We start from the raw sequence: 27809 nt of genomic DNA on the forward strand, positions 1-27809 counted from the left end.
AAACTGGTAATGGGGAACCCAAGGTTGAGAAGGGGAGAGTGTTGACATGTTGTGGGGTTGGCAACTAGTGTTACAAAACAATATGAGTATTAATTGTTTAATGAGAAACTAGTTTGCTCTGTAAACCATCTAAAGTGCAATAAAAAAAATGAAATGGAATGCATAAACATCGAAATCCTAGGCATTAGTGAGCTGAAATGGACTGGTAGTGGTCATTTTGAAACAGACAATCATATGGTCTACTATATTGGGAGTGACAACTTGAAGAGGAATGGTGTTGCCTTCACTGTCGAAAGAACATTTCAAGATCTGTCGTGAAGTACAATGTTGTCAGTGATAGGATAATATCCATACGGCTACAAGGAAGACATGTTAATATGACTATTACTCATATTTATGCACCAACCGCTAAGGCCAAAGATGAAGAAACTGAAGATTTTTATCAACTTCTGCAGTCAGAAATTGATCGAACATGTAATCAGTATGCATTGATAATTACTGGTGATTAGAATGTGAAAGTTGAAAAGAAAGAAGGATTGGTAGCTGGAAAATACGGCCTTGGTAATAGAAATGACACTGGAGATCATATGATAGAATTTTGCAAGATCAACGACTTCTTCATTGCAAATACCTTTTTGCAACAACATAAACAGCAGCTATACACGTGGACCTTGCCATATGGAATACCCAGAAATCAAATCGACTACATCTGTGGGAAGAGACAATGGAAAAGCTCAATATCATCAGTCAGAACAAGGCCAGGGGCCGACTGTGAAACAGACCATGAATTGCTTCTATGCAAGTTCAGGTTGAAGCTGAAGAAAATTGGAAAAGCCCACAAGAGCCAAAGTACAACATTGAGTATATCCCACCTGAATTTAGAGATCATCTCAAGAACAGATTTGATGTATTGAACACTAATGACGGGAGAGCAGACGAGTTATGGAGTGACATCAAGGACATCATACATGAAGAAACCAAGAGGTCATTAAAAAGACAGGAAAGAAAGAAAAGACCAAAATGAATGCCAGAAGAGACTCTGAAAGTTGCTCTTGAATGTGGAGTAGCTAAAGCCAAAGGAAGAAATGATAACGTAAAAGCTGAACAGAAGTTTTCAAAAGGCAGCCCGAGAAGACGAAGTAAAATATTATAATGACATGTGCAAAGACCCAAAGATACGAAACCAAAAGGGAAGAACATACTTAGCATTTCTCAAGCTGAAAGAACTGAAGAAAAAATTTAAGCCTCAAGTTGCAATGTTGAAGGATTCTAGAGGGGTAATATTAAACAATGCAGGAAGCATCAAAAGAAGATGGAAAACATGCACAGAGTCAGTATACCAAAAAGAGTTGGTTGACGTACAACCATCTCAGGAGGTAGCATATGATCAGGAACTGATGGTACTGAAGGAAGTGGTCTAAGCTTCATTGAAGGCGCTGGCGAAATCAAGGCTCCAGGATTTGACGGAATACCAACTGAGATGTTTCAACAAATGGATGCAGCATTGGAAGTGCTCACTCGTCTATGCCAAGAAATTTGGAAGACAGCTACCTGGCCAACCAACTGGAAGAGACCCATATTTATGCCTATTGCAAAGAAAGGTGATCCAATTGAATGCAGAAACTATTCAACAATATCATTAATGTCACAAGCAAGTAAAATTTTGCTGAAGATCATTCAAAAGTGACTGCAGAAGTACATCAACAGGAAACTGCCAGAAATTCAAGCTGAATTCAGAAGAGGACCTGGAACCAAGGGTATCATTGCTGATGTCAGATTCATCCTGGCCGAAAGCAGAGAATACCAGAAAGACGTTTACCTGTGTTTTATTGATTATGCAAAGGCATTCGACTGTGTAGATCATGACAAAGTATGGATACCATTGCGAAGAATGGGAATTCCAGAACACTTAATTGTGCTCATGAGGAACCTTTACATAGATCAAGAGGCAGTAGTTCGGACAGAACAAGGGGATACTGATTGATTTAAAGTCAGGAAAGGTGTGCGCCAGGGTTGTATTTTTTCGCCACACCTATTCAATCTGTATGCTGAGCAAATAATACGAGAAGCTGGACTATAGGAAGAAGAACGGGGCATCAGGATTGGAGGAAGACTCATTAACAACCTGCGTTATGCAGATGACACAACCTTGCTTGCTGAAAGTGAAGAGGACTTGAAGCACTTACTAATGAAGATCAAAGACCAAAGCCTTCAGCATTGATTGCCCCTCAACATAAAGAAAACAAAAATCCTCACAACTGGACCAATGAGCAACTTCATGATAAACGGAGAAAAGATTGAAGTTGTCAAGGATTTCATTTTACTTGGATCCACAATCAACAGCCATGGAAGCAGCAGTCAAGAAATCAAACGACACGTTGCATTGGGTAAATCTGCTGCAAAGGACCTCTTTAAAGTGTTGAAGAGCAAAGATGTCACCTTGAAGACTAAGGTGCGCCTGACCCAAGCTGTGGTATTTTCAATCGCATCATCTGCGTGTGAAAGCTGGACAATGAATAACGAAGACGGAAGAAGATTTGACGCCTTCGAATTGCGGTGTTGGTGAAGAATATTGAATATACTGTGGACTGCCAGAAGAACAAACAAATCTGTCTTGGAAGAAGTACAACCAGAATGCTCCTTAGAAGCAAGGATGACGAGACTGCGTCTTACATACTTTGGACATGTTGTCAGGAGGGATCAGTCTCTGGAGAAGGACATGATGCTTGGCAGACTACAGGGTCAGCGGAAAAGAGGAAGACCCTCAAGGAGGCAGATTGACACAGTGGCTGCAACAATGGGCTCAAGCATAACAAAGATTGTAAGGATGGTGCAGGACTGGGCAGTGTTTTGTTCTGTTGTGCATAGCATCTCTATGAGTCGGAACCGACTCAACGACACCTAACAACAACAACAACAATATTATTCTCCCGTATGTATGTTAGAATGGTTGCATGACCTATGACAAATCATTGTAGAATTTATGGGCTTTTAGGTTATTTCCAACAATTTATATTCTCACCAATAGTGTATGGAGAGGGCCCTTTCTTTCTACTCTCAATAATACAAGGTTTTATCAGTCTTTCAACTTTTAGTCAATTTGTGGAAAAAAATATTAGTCAACCACTGACAAAATGTGAGCTGATGTGAAAATGTTAATACCAGTTAAGAGAGAATTTAAGGCAAAAAGGATTTAAAAGGGCAGAGTGATATTTTGTTTTGATAAGCAACCTTCTACCAAGGAAATGTAACAGTCATAAACCTCCATGTATTGTGTTTGTATAGTAGTCAATGGCAAATTCATAAGGTGCAGCCTAATATCGAATTCCATAGCTTCAAAACATAAAATGCAAAGACTCAGAAATACAAGGAGAAATTACTATCTGTACTCACGGCCTAGGGTAGCTATGAGTACAAATCGACTCGACATCACTGGGTTTTTTTTTTTTTTCATAATAGAAATCTTCTTTCAAAGATAGATCAGGAAAAATAAATAAGGATAAAGAAGATTTGAATAACATAGCTAGCAAGCTTGACCTACTGGATATATGTAAGTAAACAAAGTATACATTTCTTTGCAAAATCCCACGGAGTATTAGTATCAACCTGCTCACCACATGAGCGTCTTATATCAATTGAAAAAGTGTAGGAGCAGTGATTAACATTTAGCCTCTATCCAAAGGAAAAAATACCCATAATGGGAGTAAAAATAAAAGGGCAGAATATTTGAATCAAGTTTTGCAAACAGAAAAGCCAGCAACAACAGATGAATGCCTTAGGTCTCTTGTGTGGCTTTCAGTGGAAAACCCCTGTAGCTCTGGAGTCTCCTCTGTGGGCCCCCAGGCCCCTTTGTCTTGTCAGCGCTTCTATTTCTGGCTAAGGAGCTCAGGCTCTCAGATGAGGCTTGGGAAACACAGCCTCCTAATCCAGGAGAGTAAGAAGATTTAGAACTGTGGCGGAAGTGAGAGGAAGAGAAACTGTCTTCAGGAGTTGGGCCTGGGTGTGAGGGAGACACCTCGGACTATGCAACCTCCCCTATTAAATCCTCCCCTTGGACCTGATCTGACTGAGATGACGCGAGGGGGGAGCCTGGAATGTCCCTCAGGGCTGCGGATGTCCTCATTACCTTACAGGGAAAAGGTATCCCCGACTAAGACTGCACCTTATTTATTAGACCTGTAGGCCTGGAGGAAGTCAGATCAGTCTGGGATCTCGAAGCCAACTCTGAACGCAAGATGGGGATCTTGTCTCTGTGTTAAAGAGGGTTTCTGCCTCACTGTATCTCAGTAAAACTCACCAAAGAAGGTAAGAGCTTTCTTTCTAGCCAGAGGACAGAAATGGATGACATATGAAGGCAACAAACTGAAGTTTTCATGCAGGAAATAAATACAGTTTGGTTTGGGGACTAGTCAGAGAAAAGACCCTTTGTTATCTCATCAGCTCATTCAAGGAGGGCCTTTGCTGTGTGTTTTGGGATCTTCAAGTCTTGGAAGACCAGTCTTCCTTCCATTTCTGGGGTTCACTTAGCAGGCAGATAAACATTTACCTACTTTTTTTTTTTTTTTTTAATGATATCACGTATGGATGAGGCTAAGGCACGTCCTGATGGAGGCAGTGGTGGTTCAGTGGTAGAACTCTTAACTTACACACAGGAGACCTGGGTACATTCCTGGCCAGTGCAGCTCATGCGCAGCCACCATCCGTCTGTCAGTGGAAGCTTGTGTGATGCTATGATGATAAATAAGTCTCAGTGAAGCTTCCAGACTACGACAATCTAGCAAGAAGGACCTGGTGATCTACTTCCAAAAATCAGCTAATAAAATCTCTGTGGATCACAGTGGTTCCATCTGTTTCATTCTGTTGTACTTGGGACCACTGTGAGTTGGGGGCTGACTCATTGTCAGCTAACAACAAGTCAAACCTTAGAAGAACAGGGAGTCTCACCCATGTGGGTAGGCGTGATTGTTACTTGACAAGACAGTGCTGATGGGACACCATTAGGCAAAGCAGTCATTCTCATAAAAGGCTGATCCAATCATCTGAGGCTACTGCAGGCTCATTTTCCGTAATCCTGTGAAGTTTTTTAGGTTTTTTTTTTTTTCCTGAGAATTATTTTACTTCTCCTTTCTATTTATTTTTTTAGTGACTTTTAGGAACTTTCTCTGCTGGTCTGTAGATGACTTCACTTTCTTCTCTTAAACAACCATACTTAATCAGAGACACTTTCTAATTTCTTTCATATGTGGGAAAATTTTGGAAAATATTATTTACTGATTTTTACATATGAAAGTCGTAACAGAGCTATATAACGTTAAAAATGAAAGTCCCTCCCCAACCCCATCCTCCAGAGGTAATTGCTATTAACAGTTTTGTGTGCGCACTTTGATTTTTATACACTTGCTGACTTCTTTTAATTACGTAAATGAGATCAAATTCAGCATACTGCTCTGCAATTTGATTTTCTTCATATAACAGTATATCTTGGGGGACATTTTCATACCATCACAGGTAGGCTTGCCTTGTTCTTTTTCATGGCTGAATACTATACCACTATTTTTAATGTACCATGATGTATTTATTCAATCCTGACCTGATAAATATTTAAGGTACTTTTTATTTTGGAGGAGGGAGGAATTTAAAGAGATTTCTAAGAAGGTTCCTCACCTATCCTTCTCATGACAATGACAAGCATTTACAAAGCACTCATATACTAACTTCATTTTACCCTCATAACCAACTGTATAATGGAGTTACCATTATCCATACCAAAACCAAAAAACCAAACCCGTTGCTGTCAAGTTGATTCCAATTCATAGGGAGCCTGTAGAACTGCCCCATAAGGCTTCCAAGGAGCGGTTGGTGGATTCGAACTGCTGACTTTCTGGTTAGAAGCTGAACTCTTTACCACTGAGTCACCAGGGCCCCAATTAGAGAAAGATGAGGTTGCTGAGCCCAGTGCAGTGATCATGTGCACCTTTGCTGTGATAATGGCCACTGGGTGTCCCCTCCCTCCTTCTACATGGTGTGAAAGCCTGTCCTTTCGTCTTTGATTACCCACTGGACATGAATGTGCTTGGTATCCGTTACAACTGGATGTGCTGCTGGATTAGAGACTCTATTTCTTTCACCTTTAGAGGTTGTTTTAAATAGCTTATTAGTCCATGATATTATCACTTCCTCAATCAACAGCAATGTCATATTTCTATTTCCAATGGGTTTTTAAAAAAAAAATTTTATTTTCTTTTTTGTTGTTGAAAATATGCACAGCATAACATACAGCAATTCACCAGTTTCTACACGTACAACTTAGTGATATTGATGACATTCTTTGAGTTGTGCAACCATTCTCACCCTCCTTTTCCAAATTGTTCCTCCCCAACTAGCATAAGCTCATTAAGCTTCCTTTCTAAATTTTTAAGTTGCTATTGTTAATTTGATCTCATAAACCAAATCAAATCCGTTGCTGTTGAGTCGATTCCAACTCATAGTGGCCCTAAAGAACAGAGTAGAACTGCCCCATAGGGTTTCCAAGGAGCAGCTGGTGTTTGAACTGCTGACCTTCTGGTTAGCAGCCGAGCTCTTAACCACTGCACCACCAGGACGCCAATCCCAGTTAGACTGTTATTTGAAAGAGCACTGTCCTTAGGGCAGACATTCTTTACTAATTGAGCTAGACTTCCTTTTTTTTTTTCACTAATAAAGCTAAACTATTGTTTGGTCTAAGGAGGCCTTAACCTTAGCACAAAGGTTAAGCACTCAGCTGCTAACCGAAAGGTTGATGGTTCAAACTCACACAGCGTCTCTGCAGGAGAAAAACCTGGCGATCTGCTCCTGTAAAGATTACAGCCTAAAAACTCTGTGGGGTAGTTCTACTCTGTCACATGGGTCACATTGCCATTGACTTGATGGCAACAACAATATTGTTTGCTTTAAAGAAGACTTCAGGGTATATTTTTGTTTTAGGGCTTAAAGATTGTCTCAGGGCAATGGTTTTGGGAGTTCATCTAGTCTCAGTGGCTCCAGAGAGTCTGGATTCCATGAACATTTTAAATTCTTTCAAGGGCTTTTTTATAGGGTAGATGATCGGACAAGGTAGTCTTAATGTATCAAGATTTTTTTTATAAACTCTTGTAAGAAACAAGGTGTCTGAAGGACAAAGGAGGAATTACTTAATAATAACAACTTTTGACCCAGCAATAATTGTTGGTTCATGCTGCATTGGGCTAGTATGTCTCTTACTCAAAACCTGTTGCCGTCAAGTTGATTCTGACTTATAGCCACCCTATAGGACAGAGTAGAGCTGTCCCATAGGGTTGTTAAGGCTATAAATCTTCACAGAATCAGACGGCCACATCTTTCTCCTATGGAGTGGCTGGTGAGTTCAAACCACTGACCTTTCGGTTGGAAGCCAGGCACTTAACCACTGTGCCATCAAGGCTTCTTCAGTATGTCTCTTACTGCCTCCTGTATCTGAGGCAGGGACATGTTGTTGGTTGTTGATATTTTAAAAGAAACATGGTGTCAGGTTCAGTCCATGAACATATGGTAAGGCTCTATGATATACTGAGCACTTTAAAGATGTTATTTATAAATTTCCAAGTTACACAGATGAGAAAATGAGTCTCTGAGAGGTGCACAAGTTCAAGTGAGAAACTGATCTCCGCACTTCTAAATACCAGACACTCTTCAATATTCCACAGGACTCTAAAGACAAGTTACCAATGTATCAAAGCAAATTGCAAGTGAGTCGTTGGTGGACTCAATTATTGCTGAAGTCTAAAACTGTTCGGGTCTCTAGGGGGGGTTTGGTTGGTTTGATTGTGATGTCTTCCTGCTTTACTCCATTCTCAGATTTTGGTTTCATGACATTTCTTACAGCTGGTAACCTTTCTGCACACACAAAAAGAGAGTATAGTCTCTCACCTTTCCCCACCCCCACACCTTTGGTTATTTACTCAGAATAAGGTAGTGTAAGCACGGTGAATCTTTCATTTTTCATTTGCAAGGAAAAAGGTAACAATTCTTTGACTAACCCCAATTAGTAAACTTCAAGAACAAAGTAAGAAGGATGGGGTAGAAGTGAATGAGGGGGAAAAAAAAGATGGAAGTAGAATCTACTCTCTGCATTAAGTCAGTATTTCTCACATTGCTTCCTGAAGAAGAGCCAGAGAAAGATTGATTCATCTTTGTTGTGTAAAAATTATTATTGTGTAAAGTTTATTCCATTAATAGTTATTGAACCCCTGCTATGTGCCAGGGGATAAAAATGATGAATAAGATAAATTTTGCTCTCAGGGAGCTCATGGTCTACTAATAGTGAAACACAAAAGGGAAAGTTATGATACAGTATTCTTTCTCATGGTTTTCTCTTTTGTGTTTCACTGTCATTAGACTGGATCTCTGGTGACGCAGTGGTTAAGAGCTTGGCTGCTAACCAAAATGTTGGCAGTTCGAATCCATCAGCTGTTCCTTGAAAATCGTATGGGGCAATTCTACTCTGTCCTATAGGGTCACTATGAGTTGGAATTGACTCAATGGCAATGAGTTTGGGTTTTTTGGATCATTAGACTGCGAGTCTAATCAACACGCATGGAAGCAGCAGTCAAGAAATCAAAGGACGCATCGTATTGGGCAAATATGCTGCAAAAGATCTCTTTAAAGTGTTAAAAAGCAAAGATGTCGCTTTAAGGACTAAGGTGCGCTTGACTCAAATTATGGTGTTACGGGTCGCCTCATACGCATGTGAAAGCTGGACAGTAAAGAAGACTGAAGCAAAATTGATGCCTTTGAATTACGGTGTTGGCGAAGAATATTGAATAAACCATGGTCTGCCAGAAGAATGAACAAATCTATCTTGGAAGGAGTACATCCAGAATGCTCATTAGAAGCAAGGATGGCTAGATTTGTTTCACATACTTTAGACATGTTATCAGGGGGACCAGTCCCTGGAGAAGGGCATCATGCTTGGTAGAGTAGAGGGTCAGCAAAATAGAGGAAGACCCTCAACAAGATGTATTGACACAGTGGCTGTAACAATGGGCCCAAGCATAATAACAATCGTCAGCCTGGTGCAGGACCGGACAGTGTTTTGTTCTGTTCTACCTAGGATCCCTATGAGTCGAAACCAATTCAATAGCACCAAACAACAATGACATATTACAGTATTGCAGTGATGGAGATATAAATTGAATATATAGGAGCTCAGAGGAGGCGATGTCCAACTGGCTTCTTTAAGGAAGGTGGTACCTAAAGTGAGCCCTAAAAAAAAAAAAACCAAACCCATTGCCGTAGAGTCGATTCTGACTCATAGCGACCCTATAGGACAGAGTAGAGCTGCCCCATAGAGTTTCCAAGGAGCGCCTGGCGGATTCGAACTGCCAACCTCTTGGTTAGCAGCTGTAGCACTTAACCACTACGCCACCAGGGTTTCCAAAGTGAGTCTTAGGGATGAGTAAAGAAAGAGAAAGGAAAAGCCAGTATAAAGGTTGAAAACACAGGAGAGAGATAGGGTGACAAATGGAGGGAATTCTCAGAGGAGGAACACCTCATGCTCTGAGACCAAAGAAGTGAGGAGGATGTTCTCCCATGATAGTCTTGCAATTTTTTTTTTTTTTTAAATCACACGGGAGACAAGATTCCTACATAATTTGGTCAATATGCACTAACACTCTGCCTGAATTTCCCTGTTACAGATTTCCTTTTGTCAGCTAACAGCCCAGCCTCCCTTGGATCTTCTATGTGATTACTGTACAAGCACTGTAACTGGGCTATGGGGAGCGGCACCTCCACCCAGCATCACTTTGCTTTCCAGAATGCAGAGAAAGGTATGTGGTTTTCACCTCCCAAGCCAGCCAAGGGTGCCCCAGGGCCACCATTGTGTAGGGAGGGGCTGAGGATAGTCCCTAGAGATTCTCAGCGTAGAAGCAGGAAACCATTACATTTCTCCTCAAACCAACTCCGAGAAATTTGCTTCTTCTTGGTAAACTATACTTGACAGAATTAAAATTAACTCAGTCAGTCTTGTCCATTGTGGTTCAGCACAAACTATACACATACAAGTGAATGAATTAAGATTTGGCAAAGGGGATGAAAGAGCATTCCACGTAGAGGGTACAGCAGGTATAAAGGTCATGAAGTAGGATGAAGTGAGGCGTATTCACAGAACTGAATGATCATTTTGTTTGGCCTGACCTGAACTAAATAAGGGTGGCATAAGATGAAGCTGCTGAGGTTGGTGGAGGCCTCGTCACTAAGGGTCTTGTAGGATTTAAATTTTATCCTAAAGGCAATGAAGAACCATTGTAGAATTTAAAATAGGGAGTTCTATAATAGGATTTAGATATTTAAAATAACCTGGCAGAGCAATGGTTAAGAGATGGGCTGCTACCTAAAATGTTGGCCATTCCAACCCGCCCAGAGAATCTGCAGGAGAAAAGATTTGGTGATCTGCTCCCCAAAAAATTACAGCCAAGAAAAACTCATGGGACAGTTCTGCCCTATCACGTGGGGTTGCTATGAGCCAGAATTGACTTGATGGCACCTAACAACAACAACAACAATTGGTTTCTGTGAAGAAGGGATTAGAGGATTTAATTGTAGAAGGGAGAAGAGCAGTTTGGAAGCTACTGAAATCATTCAATCAAGAGATGATGATGCCGTAGTCCAGAGTCAGTGGCAGAAGAGTTGGAGAGAAGAGGGTGAATTCTGACAATATTTAGGAGATGGAGTTGATTGGACCCAACTGTTTAGATGTATGGGGTGAGAGAGAAGAACAAATCAGGAATGACTTCCAGGTTTCTGACTAGCAAACTGGGCAGATGATGATGCCAATTAGTGACATAAAAAAGGAGATTCTCCTGCATTGAAAAACAAAAACCAATCTTATTGCTGTCAAGTCATCTCCGACTCATGGAAACCCTATGTGTGTAGGGTACAACTGTGCCCTTTTGGAAGCAGATCACCAGATCTTTCTTCTGAGGTGCTTTTAGGTGGGTTTAAACAGCCAACCTTTTGGGTAGTAGTCAAGTGCTTAACTGGTGTGCTACCTAGGGACTCCTTCTCCTCCATTGTGTTGTTATTGTTAGGTGCTACCAAGTCAGTTTTGACTCATAGCAACCCCATGTGACAGAGTAGAACTGCCCCATAGAGTTTTCTAGGCTGTAATCTTTATGGAAGCAAATTGCCAGGTCTTTCTCCCACAGAGGTGCTAGGTGGGTCCAAACCACCAACATTTCTGGTTAGCAACTGAGAGCTTAACCATTAGGAGAACCAAATTTGGCTGAGGGGAAGATGGTGAGTTTATACAGCCTGGGTTTGAGGTGCTCATGAGACATGCAAGTGGAAGTGCAGAGTAGGCAGTTTCATATTCAGATCTAGATTTCAGAGGCGAGATTCGGCTGCTGATATATACATTTGGAAGGTACTTGAGTTTAGGTAGTCATTGAAGCCATGGGGGTGACTGAGGACCTTGGATGAGAGTAAAGACAGAGCAGCGGCCAGGGCCTAGGACGGAGCCATGAGGACCCCCAGCATTTAAGCATCAGGTAGAAGAGAATGAGTCTGCAAAGGAGGCTGAGATGATGTAGCCAGAAATGTAGGAGGAAAATAAGGAGCATGTGGTATCTTACGAGCCAAAAGAAGAGTGTTTCAAGAGTGTGGTCAACCTTCAATGCAGTTGAGATATTAAATAAACGACAAATATGTGTTGAGATATTAAATAAATGACAAATATGTGTATCGGATTTAGTGACATGAATGTCACTGGTAACATTGGTAGAATCAATTTCATGCTGGAGGTAAAATCCAGATTATAGCATGGGTTGAGGAGTGATGGAGAAAAGAAAATGGAGAAACCCTTTAAGAATCTTGGGTGAAAAAGTGTTCATATTAAACAGAGGGTCAGTATTATACAACAACTGGTTAAGAGCCAGACTAACTGGGTTCAAATCTTGGCTCCACCATTAACCAGCTATGAGGCCCTCTTAATCTTATTGAGTCTTGGTTTCCATACTTTTAAACCATACTTTTAAACTTTTAAACCTACTGTCATATTTGCTGTGTTAAATGAGTGAATTAATATAAAGTGCTTAGAACAGCATCTGGCTTATAGTAAGTGTTCTAAATAAGTACTATTCTTGTTGTTAGCTGCTGTCAAGTCGACCAACTCATGGTGACCCCATGCGTTACAGAGTAGAGCTGCTCCATAGAGTTTCCTTGGCTGTGATCTTTACGAAAGCAGTTCACCAGCCCTTTCTTCTGGGGAGCACTGGTTAGGTTTGAGCCAACAAACTAGGTTGGCAGCCAGCTGATTGCAAACCACTCTCGCCATCCAGCACCAAATAAGTTTTAATTACCTATTATCAAAATTTGTGGGCAGGTTGAGAAACAACCCGATGCTAGCTATTTGTTAATTACCTGAATGATGGGATAGAGGAAGTATTAATAAATAGCCTGTGGTGGTCCCACCAAAATGGGATGTGTGGGGAAAGATGAGTGGGGCAAGAAGAGGTGAGTGGGTAGATACTTTTCTATATTTTGGAGAGTTGTTTTAAAAATCAAACTGAATAAACAAATAAATATAAATAAGATAAAGAAAATTCAAAGTGGCACTGACCCTTTTGAAAGGTGAATGGTTAGAACAAGCTGCAGACATTCTCAAAAAGCGAGCATTGGCTGGCCAATCTCTGAGGGAAAGATCTAGAATGTAAAACACAACGGTCAGAGGTACAGAGGAAAGTGTAACGAGGGTGGGTATTTGAGTCAGAAGACCTGGGCTCCGCCTTACTCTTCACTGGCTGTGTGAATGCAACAGCAGCACTACTCTTCAAGGACTCTGTACCTCCATCTGTAAAACGCAGACAATAACTGAAGGCAATAGTTATCCTTTTCTAAGTACTTACTACATACCTGGTACTGAGCTAAATCCTTTACGTGCATCATTTTATCTTCTCAGTAGCCCTGTAAAGTACATTTTACTACTTAACAGTTGCAGATATTATTTCCCTTAACCCTTTTCCATGTTGTGAGTCTTACATGAAATCATGTATGTGGCAGTGCCTCTGTTCCTCCTGGGTTTTCATCCTAGTCCTTTATTTATTACCTGGCAGTGCACACAAGTCTGATGTGGAGGCCTGCAAGCCTCAACATGATATAGACTTAACTTTTCCAAAATTATTACTTTGGAAAAAGATTAATAGCCTTGATTAATTTACCTTTGGAAAACAGTGACCTGTCAATGTGAATGAGGGGGACAGTGTAGGAGGAATAGCATTTAATGTCCTTGGACTGGAAAACCAGGCTGTAGAGAAGCTGGTTCTAACACAAAGAAGAACACAGTAAGTGAGCAAAGACCAGCTTGAAACTGTAGGACAAGGAGATTACGTTAGGATGGGGAAATGCTGACAGCCGCAGACTCGTAAGATTATGGTGAGGATTATATGAGCTCATATGCCTAAGAGCTTAGAACGGGCCCTAGCACTGAATTAAGAATTCAGTAAAGGTTAGCTGTTTTTATTTACTTGACATTGCATAGCTTCAAAACTCTTTTACACCTGTTAGCCCATCCCAAGTTCTCCTTGTCTTTTTTTACTTCATATTATGAAAATTTTCAAGCATGTAAAAGAGTGGAAGGAATAGTAAAATAAACCCATATTCACATCACCTAGATTTAACGTTGACATTTTGCTATATTTGCTTTATCATATTTTAAACTATTTACAGACTTCATAACATTCATACCATATAGTAGTAAAGCAAGTAACAGTGTATGACATTACACCCCATATTTCAGTATGCATGTCCAAAAGAGGGCATTTCCCTGCATAAACACAATACCGTTATCACTCATAACAAAATTAATAACAATTCCTCAATATCTACCACACATTCACATTTCCCCAACTGGCCTCGAATTGCTTTTTTTAACAGCTTGTTTTTGTTCAAAAGAGAATCCAGTAAAGAACCATGTATTGCATTTAGTTGTTACATCTCTTTAGTCAATTCTAATCTAGAATCATTCCTCCTTACCTTTATTTGTTTGTTTGTTTTCATAACTGACTGGTCGATGAGACCAGACCATTTGTCCTATAGGATGTTCCAATTTCTGGATTCGTCTGAGTGTTTTTAAGTGGTGTCATTTAACTTGTTTCTCTATATTCTGTATTGTCTATAAATGAGAAGTTGTATCTAACCAAATGGGATTCAAGTTAAACATTTTGGCAAGAATATTTCAGAGGTGGTGCTGTGTACTTCATTTTGCATCATACCAAGAGGCACATGTCTGTTTGTCCCACTTTCAATGGTGCTAAGATTGATCTGGGTTGAGGAGATGACACCCAGGTCCCTCCATTGTAACGCTGCATTTTCCCAAGAACACCATGGAGTGGTTTTTGAGACCATGTAGATACCCAACTCCCATCAACCTTTCACTACAGTTTATATCTGCACTGATGATCATTCCTGAATATGTTATTTCATTGTTGCTGTTAGGTGCTGTCAAGTTGACTCAGTCCCTGACTCATGGCGACCCCATGTTCAATAGGATCTAACCATTGTGCTTCACAGAGTTTTCATTGGCTGACTTTAGGAAGTAGATGGCTAGGCCTTTCTTCCTATTCTCTCTTAGTCTGAAAACTCCACTGAAACCTATTCAGCATCATAGCAACACACAGCTTTCACTGACAAATGGGTGATAGCTGCATTTGAGGTGCATTGGCAGAGAATTAAATCCAGGTCTCCCACATGGTCGGTGAGACTTCTTCTTCTTCACCACCATTGCCCCCCTTATTTCATTACCAAAAACCTATTGCCGTTAAGTCGATTCCGACTCATAGTGACCATATTGGACAAAGTAGAACTGCCCCATAGGGTTTCCAAGGCTGTAAATCTTTATGGAAGCAGACTATCACTTCTTTCTCCTGTGGAGCAGCTGGTGGGTTCGAACTACTGACCTTTCAGTTAGCAGCCAAGTGCTTAACCACTGCATCACCAGGGCTCCTTGTTATTTCATTAAGGGTTGCAAAATGGTGACTTTATATCTCTGCAATTTCTTCTACTTATATTAGCTATATCAGTCTTTTGTAACAAACAAACAAGGAAACAACCTGATTTCTTTAAAGTTATATATTTAGTGGATCTTAGTCCATCTGATGCCTTTGAATTATGGTGTTGTGAGGACTATTGAATACACCATGGGCTGTCAGAAGAATGAACAAATCTGTCTTGAAAGAAGTACCACCAGAATGCTCCTTAGAAGCAAGGATAGTGAGACTTCATCTCACTTACTTTGGACATGTTATCAGAAGGGACCAGTCCCTGGAGAAGGGCATCATAGTTGGTAAAGTAGAGGGTCAGTGAAAGAGAGGAAGACCCTCAACAAGATGGATTGACACAATGGCTGCAACAATGGACTCAAACATAGCGACAATTGTGAGGATGGTGCAGGACCAGGTCACATTTCATTCCATCATACATAGGGTCTCTGTGAATTGGAACCAACTTGACAGCACCTAACAACAAATTTCATCTGATGTCCATGGGGTATGTCATCAGGAGGGACCAATTCCTGGAGAAGAACATCATATACTCTCTTGGTCAGAGCAGGCATAGGCCCACCCAGATTCAAGAGTAAACAATATGGTCTACCTCTTGGTGGGAGAAATGTCAAAGAATTATGATCATCTTTTTAATCCTCCACAATTCCAAAGTCAAGTCTACACAACAAGGCACATTCAGAGAAGTATAGTTTTTGTCTTTGTCCCCTCCACTCTGTTCCTTCCCTCCACTTAAAAGTAACTACATTAGTTTTTGGTTTATTCTTCTGTGCGTGTGCGTGTGAGTGTGTGTGTGTGTGTGTATGCATATTCATATTTTCCCCCTTTCTTAGATATATGATTGGTGGTATTGTTGTTGGTGCTGTTGAGTCATTTTTGATTGAAAGCAACCCCATGTGTTATGGAGTAGAACTTCCCCATAAAGTTTTCTAGGCTGTAATCTTTATGGAAGCAGATTGCCAGGTCTTTCTCCTGTAGGGCAGCTGAGTGGGTTCGAACAGCCAACCTTTCAGTTTGCAACTGAGCGCTTAACTGGTAATGTCCAGTACATCCTGTCCTGAACCTTGCTTGTTTCACTTAATATATTTTGTAGATTATTCCATAGCAAAATATAGAGATTTTCCTTATTCCTAGAGGTTTTACAGCTCTATAGTACACCACTATATGGCAGAACCATTGTTTTTCAACTAATCTCCCTGTTGACAGATATTTGAATTGTTTCCAGCCTTTTGCTATTACAAATGGTGCTTCATTAAATAGTTTTGTGCATGTGCCTTTTCATATTTTTGTCAGTATTTTTGGTATAGTAGGATTGCTCAGTCAAAGGGTAAGTACCTTTGTAAATTTCTTAGATACTGCCAAATTCCCCTCCAACTGCATTCCCAACAGTAATGTTGAGAGTGTCTGTTTCGTCACAGCCTCATCAACAGAGTGTGTTGCCACGTTTCAGATTTTTGTCAATCTAATGGGTAAGATGTGATATCTCAGAGTAGTTATTAATTTGTATCTCTCTTATTATAAGCAAAGCTGAGCATCTTTTCCTATATCTAAGCCTTGCTCATTTTTTCCTCTGAACTGTCTTTTCATACTTCTTGCACATTTTTTCTATAGAACCTTCGTCCTTTCTCCTTTTTTCTTTATTTTTAAAAGTTCTTTAGTATATAGTAGGGGTATAAATCACAAATATTTTTTCTTTTAGCATCAGCTCAGGGTTTCTTTACAAGGCAAATAACACAAATTCAGCCCACACATGGTGCAGACTCAGAATTTCCATCTCATGAGGAACTCTGTTTGAAGTCAGCTCACTCCCTGCTGTGACTCAGGGCTGGGAGGCAGAGATTTATTGGTTCCCACTGTGGAGGAAACTTCCCTAGCTCCTGCCTTTCCACACAGAGCCCAGTTATAGCTCCCTGCTGTGCACAGAGCCTCAGGGCTCCACTGTCCTCCCCAGGTGGGTGTTAAACCCCAGCTGCCAAGACAGGTGTCCAGTCCTGGTTGACTGGGCTGCCTGACTTCAATGCCCTGCTCCTAGCTTTGGCTATGGGTTCTATCTTTCAGTGCCTGCCCCTCACTTTGGCCATGGATTCTATCTTCATTTCTTACACCTGGAGATTTCCCTTTAATGCTTTTGAGTTCAGCTGTTTGTTAACTTTTTTTTTTTCAAGTTAGTTTATACAGCATTTATTGTGTATTAGGGTGTGAGGGCTTCCTACATCTGCTTTTTGTTGTTGTTCTGTGCCGTTGAGTTGATTCCAACTCATAGTGACCCCATATGACAGAGTAGAATTGCCCCATAGAGTTTCCTAGGCTGTAGTCTTCTTGGTTCGCAACAATGACAGTCTTTCTGGGAGCAGATCGTCAGGCCTTTTCTCCTGAGGAATGGTTGATCAGTTAGAACTGCAGACCTTTTGGTTAGCAGCCAACCACTCAACCACTGCACCACCAGGCATCTTAAGCATGCCATGTCTAACTGGAAGTCACTATTAGGGCCTCTGTTTTCCGTAAAAGAATGTCATTACATTTTCAATGTTTAACTTTTGTCAAGCTTGTATTTCCCTTAGATAAAGGTACATCTTAATAAAGGCATTATTTTTCTTTTTCAGTCCAGTTAGTATAGAGAGATAAGTATTCTTGACAAAGGTAACGGAAATAAGAAGGTGTTACAGATTGAATTGTGTCCTCCAAAAATATCTGTCAACTTGGCTAGGCTATGATTCCCAGTATTGAGTGATTGTCCACCATTTTGTCATCTGATTCGATTTTCCTTTGTGTTGTAAATCCTACTTCTATGATATTAAAGAGGTGGGATTAGCGGCAGTTATGTTAATGAGACAAGACTCAATCTACAAGACTGGGTTGTGTTTTAAGTCAATCTCTTTTGAGATATAAAAGAGAGAAGTGAGCAGAGAGACAGGGGACCTCATACAACCAAGAAACGAGACTCAGAAGAATGGCATGTCCTTTGGACCCACGGTTCTAGCGCTGAGAAGCTCCTCGACCAGGGGAGATTGATGACAAGGACCTTCCCCCAGAGCCAACAGAAAAGAAAGCGTTCCCCTGGAGCTGACACCCTGAATTCAGACTTCTAGCTTCCTAGACCGTGAGAGAATAAATTTGTTTGTTAAAGCCATCCACTTGTGAGATTTCTGTTATAGCAGCACTAGATAACTAAGGCAGAGGGTAACCATAAAAAAAAAAAAAAAAAGAAAAAGCCTCTATTCTATTACATTTCTCTTAAATAATACATTAGTTCTACTGTGCTGATTTAATAAATGCAGCATTGTCTTGGTTCACAATTTTCTGACAGTGTTCTTTAACATGGAGTTTTAACAGCCAGCTGTATTTGTAACTTGCACTCTAGGATTTAGTCTAGTTACATGGCCCAAGCATTTTGCATTGTGCTGTTGGGAAGGGATGAGGGATGTCTAATTATCTAGTGCTGCTAATACAAAAATGTCACAAGTGGGTGGCTTTAACAAACAAACTTATTTTCTTACAGTTTAGGAAGCTAGAAGTCCAAATTCATGGTGCTGGTTCTAGGGGAAGGCCCTCTCTCTCTTTCTGTCGTCTCTGGGGGAAGGTCCTTATACCTTGGCTCTTTGGTGTTCTTCAAGTGGTGTGGCATGTGTCTTCCCCCATCTCTGCTTCTCTCGCTTGTTTACTCTCTTTTATATCTCAAAGGGGTTTGACTCAAGACACACCCTAATTCTGCCTCAGTAACATAATAAACATAACCTAACCCCCAATGACATAATCTAATCCTGCCTCATTAATATAACAAGTATCACCCATTCACAAACGGGATTATAATCACAGGCAGAGGTTAGGATTTACAACATATTTTTGGGGGGACACAATTCAATCCATAACAAAGGGGTTGTTGTTAATTGTTGTTGAATTGGTCTCAACACATGGCGACCCCAGGTACAACAGACTGAAATGTTGCCCAGGCCTGTGCTGTCTTCATTATCATTGGTATGTGTGAGTCTATTTTCACAGCCACTGTGTATTTCAAGTGCTTTCCAACCTAGGGGACTCATCTTGTAGCACTATATTGGACAATATTCTGTTGTGATCATTAGGATTTTCATTGGCTGATTTTCAGAAGTAGATTGCCAGGCCTTTCTTTCTGGTCCATTTTAGTCTAGAAAGCTCTCCTGAACCTGTCCACCATGGGTGACCCTGCTGGTATATGAAATACTGGTAGCATAGCTTCCATGCATCACACCAGTACACAAGCCACCACAGTATAATAAACTGACAGACTAGTGGTAGGTTGAAGGAACTTTGTTGTTGTTAGGTTCCTTTGAGTTTTTCTGACTCATGGTGACCTCATGTGTTGCAGAATAGGACTGCTTCATCGGGGTTTTTTGGCTGTATTCTTCACAGAAGTAGATAGCCGAGTCTTTCTTTGCTGGATGGGTTCGAGCTGACAACTTTTTGGGTAGCAGCCGAGCTCTTAGCCATTGTTGCACCACCAGGGCTCCTGGATAAAGGGGTAGAGGATCTTAAACTGTTCTGCAACTCACAGCTCCCATCTCAACTAAAGCTATGCCAGGCCCCATGTAGAGGTCTGGGAGAAAGAAAAACAGAAGGAGAAAGAGAGGTGTTTCCTGCTCCGCCTGCCCTAAGTTGCTGAAGCAGGACTGAGGACATACGTATATTTAGCGTTGGCAGCACTTGCCTTAAAATTTCCACTGCAAGGTGTTTTGCAAGCAACATTTTCACAGAACCTTGATGTCCACACTCTTCCTCAGCCGTTATTAAAACTTTAGTACACGTAACAAGCATACCTGGGGCTTACTAAACTTGTAGACACCTGGCTTCTATCTGTATAGATTCTGATGCTGTAGGTCTAGGCTGAAGTCCAGAAATATACATGTTTACCAGGAATTCCTGAAGAATCTGTAGCGCATAACCTGGACATTTCATTTACAGTTCTGAACATGGTTTTACAGAATTCAATCAGTAGAACTTCAGCCTCATCATTTATTATTTAAATGAGTGCCCTTGAGAAATACTTATTGTATGAAACCTTTTCCTCCTAGGATATCAAATTTAGCTTTACCTAAATTCCTCCTCCATTCTCTTTTCCCACCCATCCATTGTCTTTCCTCTTAGGGAAATCAGCAAGAATTCTATTAGCTCCCTAATGCAAGCTAAATACATTAAATCAATCTGTCTACTGTTCACGAGGTTGACCTGAGTGAACCCACAGGGTTTCCTTTGTAATCCAGCTTTATCCACAAATACTCCATTCATTCAGGTGGCATATCCAGTCCCTGGAGCTTAAGAACACTCTAATTATATATGTGGACAGCTGTCTCTTTCTCTGGCAACAACACCTGACCACAGATCCTAAACCTAGTATGAAGAATTAGACCTGAAAAATAAATACCCCTCACCCCCAGCCTGTGGTACAAGTTCACTTAGCACCAAACCAAACCAAACCGAACCGAACCAAACCAAACCAAACTCATTGCCATCAAGTTGATTCAGACTCACAGTGACCTCATGTGTTACAGAGTAGAACAGCTCCATAGAGTTTTCTTCCCTATAATCTCAGTAGAAGTAGATTGCCAGGTCTTTCTTTTGTGGTACCAGTGGCTAGATTTGAACCACCAACCTTTAGGTTAGTAGCTGAGGACAAACGGTTTACGCCACTGAGGACCTTCACCTAGCACAGGTCCTGGCAATAGGAGGCAATCAAAGGCAGCCTGTCAGACCAGATACTGTCAGCATAGTTATGGAGGTGTTTTGATGGGGATATGCAGACGGCCTGCCAGAAGAATGAAAAAATCTGTCTTGGAGCAAGTATAGCCAAAATGTTTCTAGAGGTGAGGATGGCGAGACTTTGTCTTGCTTACTTTGGACACATCATCAGGAGGGACCAATCTTGAGGTAGACATTATGCTTGGTAAAGTAGAGGGTCAGTGAAGGAGGAAGACCCTCAATGAGATGGATTGACATAGTGGCTGCAACAACGGGCTCAAATATAGCAACAATTGTGGGGATGGCACAGGACTGAGCAATGTTTCATTCTGCTATACATAGGGTCACCGTGAGAAGGAACCTACCCAACAACACCTAACGATGTAACAAGATGATAAACCCAAATTTGTTGTCACTGAGTCAATTCTGACGCATAGTGACCCTGTATGACAGAGTAGAACTTCCCCATAGGGTTTCAAGGAGTGGCTGCTGGATTCAAACCGTTGACTTTTCAGTTTGCAGCCCAGCTCTTAACCACTGTACCACAAACAACGTGATAGGGAAGCTTTAAAGCCCACAGGGATATCAGAGAACCTGGGAATAACAAGAACAGGACCCAGTAAGCACCTATCACCACCTGCCATAATATTACGTATTCATTTATGTATTTATTGTTTGTTTTCTCCAGTCATCATCTAGTCCAGCCCCTTTTCCAGATGCGGACATTGAGTCCAAACAAGGTGACTCACCTGAGGCCACATAGCTAGTCGGGGCAGTTTCAGGCCCAGAATCCAGGTCTCATGACACCTAGTCTATTGTCACAGTATCACAATGTCCCCCCTTCCCCTGCATTATCCCATCCTTCAACAATGCTGCATCTTTGCAGCCTTTCCGGTTTGTATCTCCTCAGAATCCTGGCAGTCTAACTCTTCCATCTATACCCATATACGGATTTTCCTCATTAAGTGGGAATTCCAGTAAATCTCCAATGATACCGTATAGCCACTGGGCAAGAATGGAGGTGGGGTCGGGGGCAGGGATGGGGAAAAAGCACTGTGGGCAGTGATAAGGCAAATACTTCCACTGGCAGCCATGGATAGTGCTTCTCCCACCATTTTGTCCCCACGTATGTGTGCTTAAACTTTACTTTGAAAAGTACAGTGGGAGAGGATCTGGTCCCTGCCTCTCTGCTCTCCCCAGGTCTAGGGTGGCTCAGCTCACAGACTTGCTTCTCCATCTGTGTCACAGCCTTCAAGGCGGCGGCCCTGATCCAGAGGTGGTACCGGCGCTACGTGGCACGCCTGGAGATGAGGCGGCGTTGCACCTGGAGCATCTTCCAGTCTATAGAGTATGCTGGGCAGCAAGACCAGGTCAAGGTGCGGCGGGATATGGGACTGAGAGGCCTCCAGCTCTGCCTTCCAGCCCCTACTCAGCAAGGCCCGGGGGCTCAGAGGTGCAGCTGATCTGGGCCACTCCTGGGTCTCTTCATTCATCTCTAAAGCCAAGTCTTCTTGGGTTCTTCTGCAGCTCCACGATTTCTTCAGCTACCTCGTGGACCACTTCACCCCCAGCAGCCACAACGAGAGTGAGTATGAACCGCCAGATGGGACAACCTCCTATCTCAAGGTCATAGATGGAGGGTGGGCTGGGGCTGTACAGGGAGGGAGAAGGTGAATCCAGTGATAGCCAGGGAATGAGCGAGGAGGCTGACATAAATGGCTGAGTGGAAATTTACCCTGGGTTTTCCCAGAAGCACACCTGGAGACAAGAGTTTGAGTATTTGCTAAATGCAGGAAACACTGGGAGGACATGGGAAAGAGATTCAGGAAAGGGAAGGCAGCTCTGGGCTGCTAACTGAAAGGTCCAAGGTTTGAATTTACCAGCTGCACTGCAGCAGAAAGATGTGGCAGTCTGCTCTGACTCAGCAGGCTTTGGTTTTGGACTGTATTAGTGTTCTAGGGCGGCTGGAACCAAACAGCACAAACTGGGTGACTTATAAGGTCGGAAATGTATTGTCTCACAGTCCTGGAGGCTAGAAGTCCAAATTAACATGTCCGCCAGGCTAAGCTCCCTCTTCTGGCTCTAGTTGAAGATGCTTTCTTGCCTCTCCCAGCTTCTAGTGGCTCCAGGCATTCCTTGGCACATAGATGCATCTTAACATGGCCGTCCTTTCTTTGTCTCTCTCTGCCTCTTCTCTTTTAAAAGAACACCACTCAGGCTGGATTAGGACCCACCCTACTCCAGTATAAGGGGGCCTGGTGGTGCAACAGTTAAGCACTCAGCTGCTAACCAGAAGGTTGGCAGTTAAACTCACCCAGCAGCTCCTCAGGTGAAAGACTTGGTGATCTGTTCCCATTAAGATTTCAGCCTAGAAAACCATGCGGGGCAGTTCTACTCTGTCTCATGCGGTCGTTGTGGCTTGGAATCGACTCCATGGCACCTAACAACAACAGCTACACCACTGTGACCCCATGTTCACTGAAAACATCATCAAAGACACTATTTCCAAACAAGGGCCACATTCACATGTACCAGGGGTTAGGACTGCAACATATCTTTTGGAGGGACGCAATCCATAACAGCTACTAAGCCAGCAACTTAATGTGACTGGGAAGTAGTGCCAATCACGAGCCTCATTAATTCACCTGAAGGCCAAGAGAACTGGAGACTTTATGTCTTAACTCTTGAGAGTCAGTGGTTGAAGGCTACTGGGGGTGGGGACAGGAGTGTTAATTCCACAGCGTTTCCAGCCCGCCACACCTGGCCTTCTGTGGATCCAGGGAAAAGCCTTCAGGCTAAAGACTCAGAGGCTGACAGTTGGAAGTTGCCCAAAGAGCACTGAAGGGCATCTACTATGCCCACTATATGCACTGTAAATGCCTATGATTTTTTTTCCCCCACATCATGGCTTTTCCCTTTTCTCCTGCTTACAAACCTAGGTCTGCAAATTTCTATACTAAGTCTGTCAAATACTGACCTTTTAAAATAAAAACAGAATGGATATTGTCATGGATTGAATTGTGTCCTCCCAAAATACGTGTCAACTTGGCTAGGCCAAGATTCCCAGTAATGTGTGATTGTCCACCATTTTGTCATCTGATGTGATTATCCTGTGTGTTGTAAATCCTACCTCTGTGATGTTAATGAGACAGGGTTAGAGGCAGTTACGTTAATAAGGACTCAAACTACAAGACTAGATTGTATCTTAAGCCAATCTCTTTTGAGATATAAAAAAAAAGTGAGCAGAGAGACATGGGGACCTCATGCCACCAAGAAACAAGAGCCAGGAGAATAGTGAGCCCTTTGGACCCAGGGTCCCTGCACTGAGAAGCTCCTCGACTGGGGAAGATTGATAACAAGGACCTTCCCCTAGAGCCAACACAGAGAGAAAGCCTTCCCCTGGAGCTGGCACCCTGAATTCAGACTTGTAGCTTCCTAGACTGTGAGAGAATAAATTTCTGTTTGTTAAAGCCATCCACTTGTATTTTGGTTATAGCAGCACTAGATAACTAAGACAGATACCAGCTAATATTTTTATTAACACCAAAACATAACATTTTCCTCCTGCCCATCCTGATCTGTCATCATTTCCCTCTTTCCTTTCTCCTCTCCTATGTTGGAGCCAATGCCATACAGACCAGTCTTTCTTCAACTACTGTCTAGTGAACTACCGTTCATTATTGCCCACTGGACTCCGTGTCTGAATCATAAGCTGTCCCACTTTTTCTGTCCTGATAGGGGACTTCCTGAACCACATGTTCACTGAGGAGAGATTCCTCAAGGACTCCGAGATGGAGAAATGCAGTGACTATGACTCCATTGAGGTACCAGACAATTACGTGGGGCCACATCTCTCCTTTCCACTCCTCCCGGACCATGCAACTGCCCTAGTGGAAGCTTTCAGACTGAAACAAGTAAGTGCACCTGGGCAACCTGGGAATCTAGGCTGCTTCCAACTCTGCGTAACGCGTAGAGGGAGACCAAACAAAACAGAAGGAATGGCCCCGAATTAAAGTTGTTTATGTCACGTGTCCATTAAAGAGATTCCACTTCGTATCTGCTCAGCCAGGGCTTCATGGCCAATCAGCTAGTTTTTATCAGTGGAAAATCCCTAATCGTGTAGTTTCTAGTTGTTTATCCATCTCACAGATAATACTGAGCACTGAGGATACAGCAGTAAACCAAACAGACACAACTCCTGCCCTCATGGGGCTGCCATTTTAGTGAGAAGACAGACAAGATATGGCTTATTAAAACAAATAAGGAAATTATGTAGCATATTAGAAGGTGATAAGAGCTATGGAAAAGAATAAACTAAGTTCTGAGTAGAGAAGATGGCAATTTTATAAGAGTGGTCCAGGAAGGCATCCTTGGGAAGGTGATTTCTGAGGCAAGGTTGAAGGCGGTGAGGGAATGGGCCCTGTGAGTATCTGAGGGAAGAGTGTTCCAGCAGAGGGAGCAAACACAAAGGCCTTGAGGCAGGAACTTACCTGGCTTGCTCAGGGACATCAAGAGGGCCAAAGTGGCTGGAGAGGAGGGAGCCAGGGGAGAGTAATAGGAGATGGAGGCAGAGAAGTGAGGGAGGTGGACTCATTCTTCTGAAAGAGATGGGAGGACATTGGACATTGAGCACAGGAATGCTATAACCTAGCTTGCTTTTTAAAATAATCGTTCTGGCTGCTGGTTAAGAGTATAGAGGCCAGGGAGGCCAGTCAGGAGACTATTGCAGTAGTCCAGGCTAAAGATGATGGTGGCTTGAAACCCTGGTGGCAGAGGCAGGCATGGTCAAATTCTGGCTCTATGCCCAAGACACCGCCCTCAACCCAGTCACATGAAGATAAGAAGATAATTAACTTCAGGAAGAACTCTGATGATGTTTCCCAGTAGTGTCAGTACCATCAGCACCCAAGGACTTATTTACAAGACAGTCATGTGTTTCTCTCAAGCTAAGGCAAGGCAGGATTGTAGACTGGATGTGAAAGGGGAAGTTATTTCAGTACTTGGGGGAGCAACAAATGGGAAGGATGAAAAGCTGAAAGAAGGGCAGAAGATGGTGAAAAAGAAAGGTTCAGTGAATATGGTCCCAGAAGCAGTTAACTAGAGTCACTATTTTTTTTTAAATAGTTTTAGCATTATTTTTATCTATCTGTCTATCATCTATCTATCTATCTATCTATCTATCTATCTATCTATCTATCTATCTATCTATCTATCTATCTATCTATCTATCTATCTATCTATCTATCATCTATCTATCATCTATCTATCATCTATCTATCATCTATCTATCATCTATCTACCTATCATTTATCTATCATCTATCTATCTAGCTATATCTGTCTTGCATTTATCTATCTATCCATCCATTCATCCATCTGTCCATCCATCCATCATCCATCCATCCACCCACCCACTCACCCATCCATCCATCCATTTATTTATTTATTGTGGTAAGTAAATAGGTAACAAAATATTTGCCATTTTAACATTTCTTACATGTACAATTCAGTGACGTTAATTACGTTCATCATGTTGTTCAGCCACCATAGGATTACTTTTGGGATCTTCGTGGCTGAGTCATTAAGCAGTAATGGTGAGGTCCATCTTCCCTCACAGATATCAGTGTTGTTTTGTTCCCTCTCTACTCTTCCTCCTAGTAGCAGCTCCATGCGCGGTATGTCCTGAACCTCTTGCACGAAACCAGGAAGCACCTCATACAGCTGCCAAACATCAACCGGGTCTCCACCTGTTACAGCGAGGAGATCACAGTGTGTGGTAAGGGCCAGTCAGAAACGGCTTTGAACGCTAGACACAGACACGAAAACCCTGCCTGTGGTCAGAGGAGGAAGAAAAGCTGGGCTGGAGGGAGAGTTGATGGCAACTAGGGCACGTTTCACCCCTGAAAACTCACAGAATTTAAGTATTTGTTCCACGTTTACTTAAGAGATTGTGCAGTGAAGGAGAACTGAGAAGGAGGAGGACCCGGCCTGTTTTTTGTTTTTCCAAGCAAATCGGATTTGACCCCAAACTCATCCTTTCCATTCAGGAGAACAAAAGCCCTGCAAATAACCAGACTCACCCTTGGTATGGAGTCCCCATCTGGTGCAAACAGTTAAGCTCAGCTGCTAACCAAAAGGTTGGTGGTTTGCATCCACCCAGGGTCACCTTGGAAGAAAAGCCTAGTGATCTACTTTCGAAAAATCAGTCACTGGAAACCCTATGGAGCACGGCCCTGCTCTGCACACACGGGACTGCCGTGAGTTGGAACCGACATGTGGGAACAGGTAGCAGTGGTGCTTTCCTTGTTAGAAGGCAGTTGATTTGTTCTTACTTGAGCAAGCCCAAAAAGCCCAGTGCCCTGCAAATGATTTCTTCCATCCATGCGTATTCCTCCTTCAGAGAGAAATCCTGTCGACAGCCTTGTTTTCCGTGATATTGTCACATCCACTACAGACTGACGCCCACAGGGCAGGGAGACTACAGTACACCAGGGATTGCAAACTGCCACTCAGGGGGCCGCATCAGAAAAAAAAGTTGCTATCAAGTTGACTGTGACTCATCGCGACCCAGGGTGTGTCAGAGTGCAGCTGTGGTCCATAGGGTTTTCAATGGCTGAGTTTTTAGAAGTAGATCACCAGGCTTTTCTTCCAAGGTGTTTCTGGGTGGACTCAAACCACCAACTTTTTGGTTAGCAGTCAAAGGGTTAACCATTTGCACCACCCCAGGGACTCCATACAAACTGCAGGTATGTTCTGTTTGCCCCTCAGTGTTATTAAATTTTTAAAGTTATTTCCAACATTTGAAAATTGGAGGATTTCATATGAAAATCCAGATTTCTAACTTCTGTTGAAAACTCCGGCTATATTGGCCCAAATACCTGCATGGCAACATTTGGTTACAAGTAAAGAGCAGCCTCCTCCATTAAAAAAAAAAAAAAAAAGATGAGGCAAAATCTCTCTAGTTCTCATCAGAGTTTGCAACCCTGCATTTTTCTGTCCCATTTTTGCTTCAGTAAAAATAGAGACCATTTACCATTTATGGTAATCA

The 27809-nt window shown here is 42.2% G+C and overlaps 1 protein-coding gene across 1 annotated transcript in view; it reads left to right on the forward strand.

Moving 5' to 3' along the window:
- Positions 1-9769: 9769 nt before the first annotated feature.
- Positions 9770-27809, forward strand: part of PPEF2 (protein phosphatase with EF-hand domain 2) — a 45076-nt gene continuing 27036 nt past the window's right edge. The window contains exons 1-5 of the mRNA XM_049885957.1: positions 9770-9824; positions 22011-22138; positions 22290-22347; positions 24501-24676; positions 26423-26537. Coding sequence (XP_049741914.1) covers positions 9770-9824; positions 22011-22138; positions 22290-22347; positions 24501-24676; positions 26423-26537 — 532 coding nt within the window. The remainder of the gene's footprint in view (positions 9825-22010; positions 22139-22289; positions 22348-24500; positions 24677-26422; positions 26538-27809) is intronic.

Source organism: Elephas maximus, chromosome 5 (genome assembly GCF_024166365.1).
Source record: "Elephas maximus indicus isolate mEleMax1 chromosome 5, mEleMax1 primary haplotype, whole genome shotgun sequence".
Lineage (NCBI taxonomy): Eukaryota > Metazoa > Chordata > Mammalia > Proboscidea > Elephantidae > Elephas > Elephas maximus.